We start from the raw sequence: 10,978 nt of genomic DNA on the forward strand, positions 1-10,978 counted from the left end.
GAAGAGTGAGAGGCCCTGAGCAGCAGCGATTGGTCACGTGTAGGTCTGGGAGAGAGGGTCGGGGGATGTCAGGGAGAAACAAGGGGATGGCAGATGGCTTTAGCAAATCCTTACAGTCATGTCTGAGCCCAGAAATGGAAAGAGTTGATGTCTTTGTGTCGAGGAGGAAGAAGAGGATTGTCCTGGGAAGATGGCAGGAAGGAAGGCTCTTCCTGTGCAAACAGGGATGATGATAGAGACTTTTCCATCTGCTGTGCATGGCTCAGCCTGGCAGAAGGGCAATGCCCACTGCTGGCAGTGAATGTGCTCAGTAATGCCCCATGAGCTGACACGATCTCTTTTCTTCCTTCACTCCCCACACTTGGACGGCCCTCAGGAAAACATCCCTGAGCCTGGAGAATGCACAGACCTCCTGGGCTGATGTCCCATCACTGCAGGGGAAGAGGAAGGGTTTCTGAGACACAAAAGCATGCAGGGAGAGAGTGGTGTGTGTGTGTGTTAAAGGCAGGAGGATGATGTGAAACAGCGTGGAGTGGGAGGGTGTCATGCTGTAGTGAAATAGGCTGAGTTTTGATTTTGAGGTGGCAGAAGGAGGAGGATGTGCAGATTACTGCTGGGATGTGGAGAAAAATAGAAGATTCAAGTGAGCCTGGGGGCTGGGACATCTTGGCTGATTGAGGAGCATTAGCAGGGCTTTGGAAGAAGCTGCACAGGTTATCAAGAATGCACAGCCTTTGGCAAAACCTCAGAAAACCGCAGCTTTGTGTTTGAAGAAATAGTGAGTGAGGACAGAAAGTCATCCGTAAAGCTTGGGACATCATGGGGTCAGAGCGAGGTGAGGAAGCAGGAGTGGTGTTTAAAATCTGCAGAGAAAGACCCACAGGCATAGAACAGTGTAGGACAGGCATAGAACAGTTTAGGTCAGGCTGTGGTGGGGATGACCCTTTTGTGGGGTCAGGGATCCCCCAGCAGAACTGAAATCCTTGTCCGTTTGCTTATGGCTGCTATCTCTTCCACTGCAGCCCCTGAGAGGACACCAGTTCCTTACAACCCCAGCACTGTGTTGCCTCCTCACCCACCCTCCATAGAACCCAGGAGGAGTCCTATCGCTGTCCTGCACTCGGCATCATCACACACCCCCACATCTCACTGCTCCCTGGAAGAGTCCTGAGCATGCTATGAGGGAAAGGATCCGCATTCCTAGGGTATGGGGGTCAGCGCTTGAACATCCTGCTTGATGAAACACATCAAGGCCATTCACAGCTGCCTGCACGGTTGATTTTCAACCTGTAACCAGTGCCTCTGCGTCCCTGCTTCACCAGCCCCCAGGGACAGTCACCTTGTCATCTCCTTCCCTCCATGATCGCTTCACTATGGCCCTCAGTGGGACTAAATAACACCTTCAGAAACTTGGAGACGTGCTGCTGACTTGCACTTCTCCAGAGGCCAGTGAAATCTTCTTTTAGTATCTGCAGGTCGGGAACTTGGCACCAGAATGCTCATTAACATGCCAAATGCCCTAACAAGCCAAGCCTCTGGGCATAGCTTTCCTTCCTTCCTCACTTCTTACGTGGTTAGTTTGAGGCGTTTCTGGAGTGCAGTCCAAGTGAAAAGTTTTCAGTACTAAATATCAGTAAGAAACAATTTCATCTTTTTCTGCTTCTTATTTTTCTGCTTACACATTAAGGGATACCAGCAAACTCCAACTGATACTGACCCTCAGCATCTCCTAATGGACTCTGAATATGCAGAGAAGCCAAGACCCTGTATGTCAGACACTCTATGGGCAGTCTTTGTCCCTGCCTCCAACCCCACCACTTCTCTCATCAGCCACCTGGGACTTACACACCTTTGTTCAATTCTGAGCTTTCTCCACTACAGTCAGTAGCTGCATGTTTCAGCCCATTGACACCAGTTGCCACCGGCTTCACTTGGAGAACAAGCTGTACACAGACACAGAAGGATGTTTCTTAATTGCCAAAACCCAAAACCAAAGGAAGGCATGGTTCAATAAAAAATAAACCACCCTCCTCTGCTGTATATTAAGTCCACTTTACCTCCTCTGAAGTCCACTTTCCACAGTGGATCGTCTTAGAGCAATAGAAAACACATTTTTGTGTCAAACACAGATCCCAAGAACCCCAAAAGACCTCCCTGCCCCAGGCTCTGTCTGTCCATATTCACTCACAGCGAGTCACACGCTGAAGTCAGCAGCTCCCTCCATTCACAGAAGGAAGCAAAGACACAAACTGAACAAAATGCTCACATTTGAAAAGCCAAATCTGCATTAAACCCAACATATCTGGGTTACAGGAGCATCTTCAAGTAGACTCTGCAGCACCTAGACCCACTTATTTCTCATTCTTCTCCAGCACTGGACACGTTGAGTGCAATTGTCCAGGCTTGCCTTTCTACTCAAGGGAGAAAAATCAGTTGTGTCAACTGAGATGCTTTGGCCTACCCTGCCTGTCCACCAGCTCCTGCTCCAGAAAGGCTCCTGAGAGCCCTGGGTCACATTTCCCAGTGCCATGTGGGGTCTTCAGCTACCCCTGGGAATCTTGGAGGCTGTGGCCATCTCTATGTGGGCAAATACATCAACCTCTGAAAGAAGATGTTAGGTAGAATTTGAAACATATACAGAAAAGACCTCGGTGTAGTAAGTGTGCAAGAAGTCTTCATTTCCAGAACTTTGATACTGGTCTGTAAAGTCTCCTTCTTCTTTTTTTTCATAGGACATGGACAGGGATTAGCAAGCTGATGAAATTTTCTCTCCCTCTATGTAAATACACATTTATACTTTTGGTCCCTTTTGACTGGTAGCATTTGAGTTTGCCCAAGTAGCCCCTGATTTCATTCCTACCAACTGTTGCTTCTTTTCCTCTAGAGTCCTGCCTTGAGGCACCAAGGCCCGGGAGACCTTGCTGGTGATAACCACATCAAAGAGCACACAAAATCTGTCAGATCTACCTATATCTACTCATCTGCAGTGATCACATATTGTCTTTGCTTTTTCTTTAACTGTCCCTGAAGTAATAACAGCTCATTATGGTGCCCTTGAATTTACTTTCAAGTTTCAACTCAGTTTTGATAGAGGTCATTTCCATGCTTGGAGGATGCTGTCCTTGAAGAGCACTGTATGAAGCCCTGCTGTCTTTCAATTCTGAATGACCGTGAGACCCCCCTAAAACTCCCCAGAATAGGCCAAAGTCTGGTCCTTTAATGTCCGGCATCTGCAGTCTCCTATTTTGCTTCCTCACTCCCCTCGGGAGCTGGGACCTCACTCTTTCATTTTCATGACAGAAAAGGCTTACACTGACCTTCAGTTCCCTGGCCAGCTCTGCCTTGCTGGCAAGTATCAGATCCGAGTTTGCATTACCCTTGTTGGCCCATCTGGCAACTGTGTGAAGATGTTCGCCCAAGACACTCCAGAAACGGCGTGGACTGTTTGCATGCTGCTGTGTTCCCCTTCCAGAAAATTCCAGGGTCGTCCAAGTCCCCAGTGAGGCCCAGGCTTCTACATCCAGACACTTCCTTGGGGTGCTTAGAAAAGACTGTGCCCACTTCCTCACCCTGACTGTGGGTTCCTCAACTCCAACCACAATGTCACCTTTACTGGCCCCTCCTCTGACCCTCACTCACAAGGGCTGACCCAACTTCTCCCTGGCCCCAGTAAGGAGCTCCATACATCCAAGCAACTTCTTCACTTTGAGGGAACCCCACTCCTGATCCTTCCAGCCTGTCTCTCCTGAGAAACGGTACCCATCCATTGCAGTGCCCCAAGCTGTGTCACTTGTCCCACCATGCCTTGGCAGTTCCTTTATGGATGTCAAAAAGCACGGGCTCCAGCTCGTCCTTGTTATGCCCCTGGCTGAGGGCATCAGTGCACATTTGGGCTGTAGCACCTCAGCTGTAACACCAGGCCAGGCTCTGACTTGTCTTCGGGAAGCTGGTCCAAGCATCTAAGACTCCGTGTGTGCAAAGGCTTGGCTTCAGAGCCATGCTGGAGTGGTTGGCGGATGGAAACATAAAGCTGAAATTGGATGCCAACACAGTGAGCAAACTGTGCTATCTGCAAGGACAGAAAGAAGAAGGGTTGGGAAGGGCAGCCCTGCCAGGGAATGGGGTTTTTGTCAGTGGTGGCTCTGCTGCCCCTGAGGGCCTTTGGTGGAGGAGAAGCTGATCTCTAGGAATGACAAGGTGTTACTGACAGGCCCACTGTGAAAACCGTTGGACATTTCCTTGACTATGGTTTCAAGGGGGTGAGTAAAGGTAGGTGGAGAGGAAAAACCAGAAGTTTGAGAATGTAGCCATACATGTGGCCACCCCAGTGTGATGTGCTTCCTGTATAAAGACAGGACAATGAAAAGGTGATTCTTGCACCTCATTCTTTCAGATAGGAGAAATGTCACTGCTGAAAGAAGCATCTCTCCCCAGCTGAGGAAGGGAAAATCAGTGATTGCTTCAGCCTGTTTGCCAGCAGGTTCCCCTGGAGCCCCAGGGACACCTGGAGGGAGCCCAGAGGAGGCAGAGAAAGTGCTGCCTTGGGCTGGTCCTCTGCTGCTGAGCTGGGCTGGGCTGCTGGGCTGGAGGGAGCTCATGGCAAGCAGGCAGCACTGCAGAGAGACAGCTCTGCCCAGGAGCAGCTCCTCTGCAAAGCGCAGCAGGGCTGAGGGCACTGCCTGCAGGCACCGAGGGGAGAGGAGGGAAGTGGTGGGAGAGGTTAAAGGCAGTCTGGGTGGGAGGAGAGAGGAGAGCTGACTTGGAGAAAAATCTTCACAGCCCTTCACAGGGTAAGTCTCTGGCTGCAAGGCAATGCAGTTGTGGTTCCTGGAATGACCTCCTAAAGCTGGCACATCCCACAGCCTATGGGATGTGTCAGAAAGACTCTCACGGTTTCTCCAGTGCAGAGAAAAAGGACGTGCTTTGGAGCACAGCTTCCCTGCTGCACCCTCAGAGGGACAGGGCATGTCAGCTGCCTTCCCCTGGGGATGGCTGCAGAGTGTGAAGGTGGGTGTGCAGCCAGGGGTGCCCAGGGCTGTCCTGAGCAGGGTCCCTGCGCCCCAGGGGGCTGTGTGTTCGGGCAGGGTCTCTGCCACCGGTCAGGGTAAGTACTCAGCCTGCCTGGGAACTGTAACAGCAGAGTGGGGAGAAGCTGTGGGTGGAAGAAGCAATCCCCAGCAGGGCAGGGTCCTTCTGCTGACAAGAGGGTGCTGTGTGGATCAGGGCTGCTCACATCTCTAGATCACCCCCAGGACATTTCCAAGGGCATTTTTCAAGGGGAAGGTCGAAGCAGTGATTGCTATAAAGTTAAGGATCTTTCCTGAGTCTGTGTTTTCAGTTTCCTACTCTTGTGAAATTTTTGAGACAAATGGAAAAGGAGCTGTCATGCTTGAACAAGTCCCTGAGACTCCTGAGCTGTAACTTGGAGTGATCAGTAAGTCTGATAGGAGCCTCCAGAAGTAGAGCACAGGGACTGAGAACAACTGCCTGGCTGTGCTGGTGTCTGGCAGGTGGCATGCACAGCTGGGTAAGGGTAACTCTCTCCTGAGTGCCCAGCTGCCTCTAACCTCCCCCCTGTCTCCTAAACACTCTTTTGATTGTGGTTTCTTATCCCTGGGAGTGCAGATGCTGACAAGCACTTTTACATTAGGAGCAGTTTCCTCTGACCAATTCAAACACCAGGACTGACCCCCTGACAGACAACGTTCCAAGAAACCCACTGCTGCAGAGCAGGGCTGACTCCTTGGCAGCCAATGGGCAGAGGGCCTGCTCCTCACAGCACACTCAGCCAGCAACTACCAGAGCTCCATCCACAGAGCTGAGGAGAGATCTCGCTGAAATGGAAAAAAATTCAGTGAACAAGTATTATGAGAAATGGCTTTGATTTTAATCAGAGGATAATCCCCTAATTTGTCACTGCCCTTGCCTCCTTCAGTGCTCCACATCCAGAGGCAGCAGATGTCCAACAGCAGATCCATCTCCGAGTTCCTCCTCCTGGCATTTGCCAACATTCGGGAGCTGCAGCTCTTGCACTTCTGGCTCTTCCTGGGCATCTACCTGGCTGCCCTCCTGGCCAACGGCCTCATCATCACCGCCGTAGCCTGTGACCACCGCCTCCACACACCCATGTACTTCTTCCTCCTCAACCTCTCCCTCCTCGACTTGGGCTCCATCTCCACCACTGTCCCCAAATCCATGGCCAATTCCCTCTGGGACACCAGGGCTATTTCCTATGCAGGATGTGCTGCACAGGTCTTTCTGTTATTCTTTTTGATGTCAGCAGAGTTTTATCTTCTGACTGTCATGGCCTATGACCGCTACGTTGCCATCTGCAAACCCCTGCACTACGGGACCCTCCTGGGCAGCAGAGCTTGTGTCCACATGGCAGCAGCTGCCTGGGGCTGTGGGTTCCTCAATGCTGTGCTGCACACTGCCAATACATTTTCACTACCACTCTGCCAAGGCAATGCTGTGGACCAGTTCTTCTGTGAAATCCCCCAGATCCTCAAGCTCTCCTGCTCAGATGCCTACCTCAGAGAAGCTGGCGTACTTGGGATCTCTGCCTTTATTGCATTTGGGTGTTTTACTTTCATTGTGCTGTCCTATGGGCAGATCTTCAGGGCTGTGCTGAGGATCCCCTCTGAGGAAGGACGGCACAAAGCCTTTTCCACCTGCCTCCCTCACCTGGCTGTGGTCTCCTTGTTTGTAAGCACTGGCCTTTTTGCCTACCTGAAGCCCCCCTCCATCTCCTCCCCATCCCTGGACCTGCTGGTGGCAGTTCTGTACTCAGTGGTGCCTCCAGCTGTGAACCCCCTCATCTACAGCATGAGAAACCATGAGATCAAGGATGCCCTGAGAAAACTAATGACTGGATGCTTTCAGAAGCAATAAAGTTCCTGTTGTTTTCTGCATAGTACTCATATCTCATTACAGGCCCATCCTGTCTTCTGATGTTTTTTTTAGGGTAATTTTGGGTTTTGAGTGCATTTTTTGATTGCTCTTTTTGCTTTGTTTTACTTATCTGAATTCTTTCCACAAAGAAATGCCTTTATTCCTCCGGTTTCTAATCCAAAGTTTATGCAGCTTTTGTATGCCCTAGGGGCTGTGCAAATGAGGAGCCATACCCTCTGTGTGTTTAAACAAAATAAAGGGCCCTGCAGTGACTTGGTTTTTTTGAGATCCTTCCTGCAACACCTCTGCAGCTGCAGGGAGCAGTGCCTGTGTGCAAAGGGGAAGAAGAAAAGAGTCCCGGCACAGCAGCACTGCCAGGGAGCACCAGCGCTTGGTCTTTCCCGAGCTGCTCTCTTCCCACTTCCATGCTTTCCTTCTGAACCCTTGGGTTGGTGGAATGTCTGAGTGCTCTTCAAGCTTGGTTGCAGTCCTGCTGTGTGGCAGGCCTGTGACCGCAGGCAGGACAGGCAGTGGGCACTTGTGTGACAGAGCTGGCCTCCATTGCAGCATTTCCGTCATACAAGGGGATCTCCTCAGGCCTTGTGCCACAGATGCCCCCCAGCTCTGGGGCTCAGCCCTCTCCACCCCCGAGGAGCTGCTGTGCCCTTCAGAGGGTCTGGGGCTGTGGGGTGAGTGCCCAGAGCTCTGCCGCACCCTGTGGTGGGCACTGCTGTGGGGCCATGCCAGACTGGGCTGCAGTGGGGAGAGGGCAGGGGAGGTGGAGACAGGTCAGAGGAGGTGGGAAGAGTTCATGGGGAGCTGGTCTGTGCTGGAAAGTGCCCAGGAGAGAAAAATATCACTGTATAGCTTGCAGTGTGTGACCATGCAGGGCAAGGACTCACATGGGGGTTTTGTCGTTCAGAGCCAGGGCTTGCGGCAAGCATGGAAGACATGCAGGTGTAGGGGAGAGGAGGAGTCTGGTCTGTGCCTTTGGTGGTGTGGACAGACAGGGAAGGTGGCTTAGGGCCTTTGTCACTCCCAGCATCTCTTTTTGGCCATTTGCAGCACTTGGCGGTAACCCCAGTTTTACAGGTGAGTTTTGCTGTGAGGCTATCTCCATCTTCCTGCTGGGCCAAGAGCTGGTTTGGGGGAATGGACAGCCCTGCCCAGCCTCGCTCCTTCCCCAGACCCTGGCAGACCCTGGAGAAGAGCTGTCTGCAAAACCCCATGTAGGACAAGGCTGCGGCAGGGCATGGGTCGGGTGCTGGGGAAGCTGCAAAAGTAGGAGGGTCATGGGGGAACTGTGACCTGAAGGCCGTCATAGGGATCACAATGGGGGGAACTTTCCCACCCCTGACTCTACCTTCTCCCATGCTGTGCCTGCAGAGTGGAGCTGTAAGACCACGTATGGGCAGTGGGGCTGGGCCAGCATAAGGACAAGCCATTGACATAGGCCATGACGCAGCTGCCAGGAGGTGTCAGCAAGGACAGGTCCAAAGCAGGAATTTCTGTTGCCTTTGTTGTGGAGGTATGTGTGTAGGAAAAGAAAAGCTCACCTGGAGATGCTGGTGGCAAGGGAATTCAAAAGCAAACAGAAGAGCTTTGGTCACTTCTGAGAGACCAAGGCTGAATAAGGAAAATGCAGGGCTGCTGCTGACTGGGAAAGGTGGTTTAATAACAGCAGACACAGCTGGGGCTGAAGGAATGAATGCCTGCTGTGCCTGAGTCTTTCCTGAAATGGTCTCCAGGCCCCTGTGCTCAGGGAAAGGCTTCAAGGAAGAGGAGAGCATGCATTGGCATGAAACTCGGGAAATCCCACGAGGACAGATGCCAGTCTCTCTCCCTGCAGGGGACTAACCCTGGCAATGGCAGAGGCGGGGGGCTGCCTGGCTTTTAAGGAGGCGTTTTGGAAAGGTCTTGGTGGACAGTGAGATGGACAGGATGCAGCCGTGTGCCGTGGCAGCAAGGAAGGACAGGAGCACCCTGGGCTGTACAACCAGGAGCACGGCCAGGTGATGGAGTGGAGGGATTATACCAAACACTGTGTCCAGATTTCAGATCCCAGTACAGGAAAGATGTCGGCAAGAAGGAGCCAGTTTTGCAAAGGACCCTCATAATGGTCCAAGGCAGGAGCACTTTACCTGTGAGGAGAGGCTGAGGGAGCTGGGCTTGTCCAGCCCGGAGAAAGGAAGATCTTGGGCGAAACATGTAGCAGCATTGCAGTGTTCCCAGGAAGACTGAGTCAGGCTCATGTCCATGGTACAAGACACAAGCACAAGAGGCAATGGGCTGAAAGAAGGGGGTTAGTGTACATACACAGAAATACATTTCCAACATTTCCTTTTCCACGTGCCTCCCTCACCTGGCGGTGGTCTTCCTCTTTATCAGCACTGCCATGTTTGCCTACCTGAAGCCCCCCTCCATCTCCTCCCCATCTCTGTACCTGGTGGAAGCAGTGTGTATTGGGTTTGTGTGGCAAGGTTTGGGTAGGAAAGGTGTTGCAGGCGTGGCTTCTGTGAGAAGCTGCTGGAAGATTCCAGTATTTCTGACAGAGCCCATACCAGCCGGCTCTAAGACGGACCTGCCGCCGGCCACGGCCGAGCCAATCAGCCATAGTGGTAGCGCCTCTGTGATAACATATTTAAGAAGGGAAAAAAGTTGCAGGACACACAGAAACGGCGGCCGGCAAGAGAGTGAGAACATGTAAGAGAAACAACCCTGCAGACACCAAGGTCAGTGAAGAAGGAGGGGAAGGAGATGTTCCAGGTGCTGGAGCAGAGATTCCCCTGCAGCCCATGGGGAAGACCATGGTGAGGCAGGCTGTTCCCCTGCAGCCCATGGAGGTCCACGGTGGAGCAGATATCCACCTGCAGCCCATGGAGGTCCACGGTGGAGCAGATATCCACCTGCAGCCCGTGGAGGACCCCACGCTGGAGCAGGTGGGTGCCTGAAGGAGGCTGTGAACCCCTGGGAATCCCATGCTGGAGCAGTTCTTGAAGAACTGCAGCCCGTGGGAAGGACCCACGTTGGAAAAGTTCATGGAGGACTGTCTCCCGTGGGTGGGACCCCACGCTGGAGCAGGGGAAGAGTGTGATGAGTCCTCCCCCTGAGGACGATGAAGCGGCAGAAAATAACGTGTGATGAACTGACCATAATCCACATTCCCCATCCCCCTGTGCCGCTGCCAGGGCATAGGTAGAGAATCCGGGAGTCAAGTTGTGCCCAGGAAGAAGGGAGGGGTGGAGGGAAGGTGTTTTGAGATTTGGTTTTATTTCGCATTACCCTACTCTGGTTGATTGGTAATAAATTGAGTTAATTTTCCCCAAGTTGAGTCTGTTTTGCTCGTGATGGTAATTGGTGAGTGATCTCTCCTGTCCTTATCTCAACCCACAAGCCCTTTGTTATATTTTCTCTCCCCTGTCCAGGGGAGTGATAGAACGTCTTTGGTGGGCACGTGGCATCCAGCCAGGGTCAACCCACCACACAGTGCTATACTCAGTGGTGTCTTCAGCAGTGAATCCCCTTATTTACAGCTCGAGGAACCAGGAGCTCAAGGATGCCCTTAAGAAAGTGATTTCATTGACATTTTGCAGCAGTGAGAATATTAACACCTCTCTCCACAAATGATTCCCAGACTATCTGATTCTAGGCAGGGGTTTGTTGCTTTTTTTTTGTTTGATGTGTCTTCTTGTGGTTGTTTTTTTTTCTTTTTCTTTTTTTAATATCATTATAATTATCATTATCGCTGCTGTTATTTTTCATTCATGGTTTTTATGTGTCCCCACAAATATTTGCATTTGCATCACTACCTCTCAGTCATGTACCTACTTTGCATGCATAAGTGCCCCTGGTGCCCTTATAAAAGTATGTTTAACACTGGCTCAGAGTTAGCCTCTCTCGTAGCAGCTCTGTAATCAAATGGGATCTTGCTGGTGCCCTGCTTTCATGCCAGGCTCTTTCTCCAAAGAGGCCTGAAGAACTGCACCCCTGAAATTCCTCTTCCTCCATGTGTTCAGGACTAAAAAGCTTAGTGTCTGTTTGTGAGCTTTAACAGACACAGGACTCGATTTAGGAGTCACCAGTTGGT

The 10,978-nt window shown here is 51.6% G+C and overlaps 1 protein-coding gene across 1 annotated transcript; it reads left to right on the forward strand.

Moving 5' to 3' along the window:
• The first annotated feature begins 5,955 nt into the window (after positions 1-5,955).
• On the forward strand, positions 5,956-6,891 carry LOC128138381 (olfactory receptor 14A16-like). The gene has a single exon (XM_052779669.1). It carries the CDS (start codon positions 5,959-5,961, stop codon positions 6,889-6,891), a length of 933 nt encoding a protein of 310 aa, XP_052635629.1. The 5' UTR covers positions 5,956-5,958.
• The last annotated feature ends 4,087 nt before the right edge of the window (positions 6,892-10,978 follow it).

The sequence above is a fragment of the Harpia harpyja genome, unplaced genomic scaffold (assembly GCF_026419915.1).
Source record: "Harpia harpyja isolate bHarHar1 unplaced genomic scaffold, bHarHar1 primary haplotype scaffold_39, whole genome shotgun sequence".
Lineage (NCBI taxonomy): Eukaryota > Metazoa > Chordata > Aves > Accipitriformes > Accipitridae > Harpia > Harpia harpyja.

Excerpts from the sequence above, each read along its gene's own strand:
- LOC128138381 (XM_052779669.1), top strand. The coding sequence starts at position 5,959 with ATGTCCAACAGCAGATCCATCTCCGAGTTCCTCCTCCTGGCATTTGCC.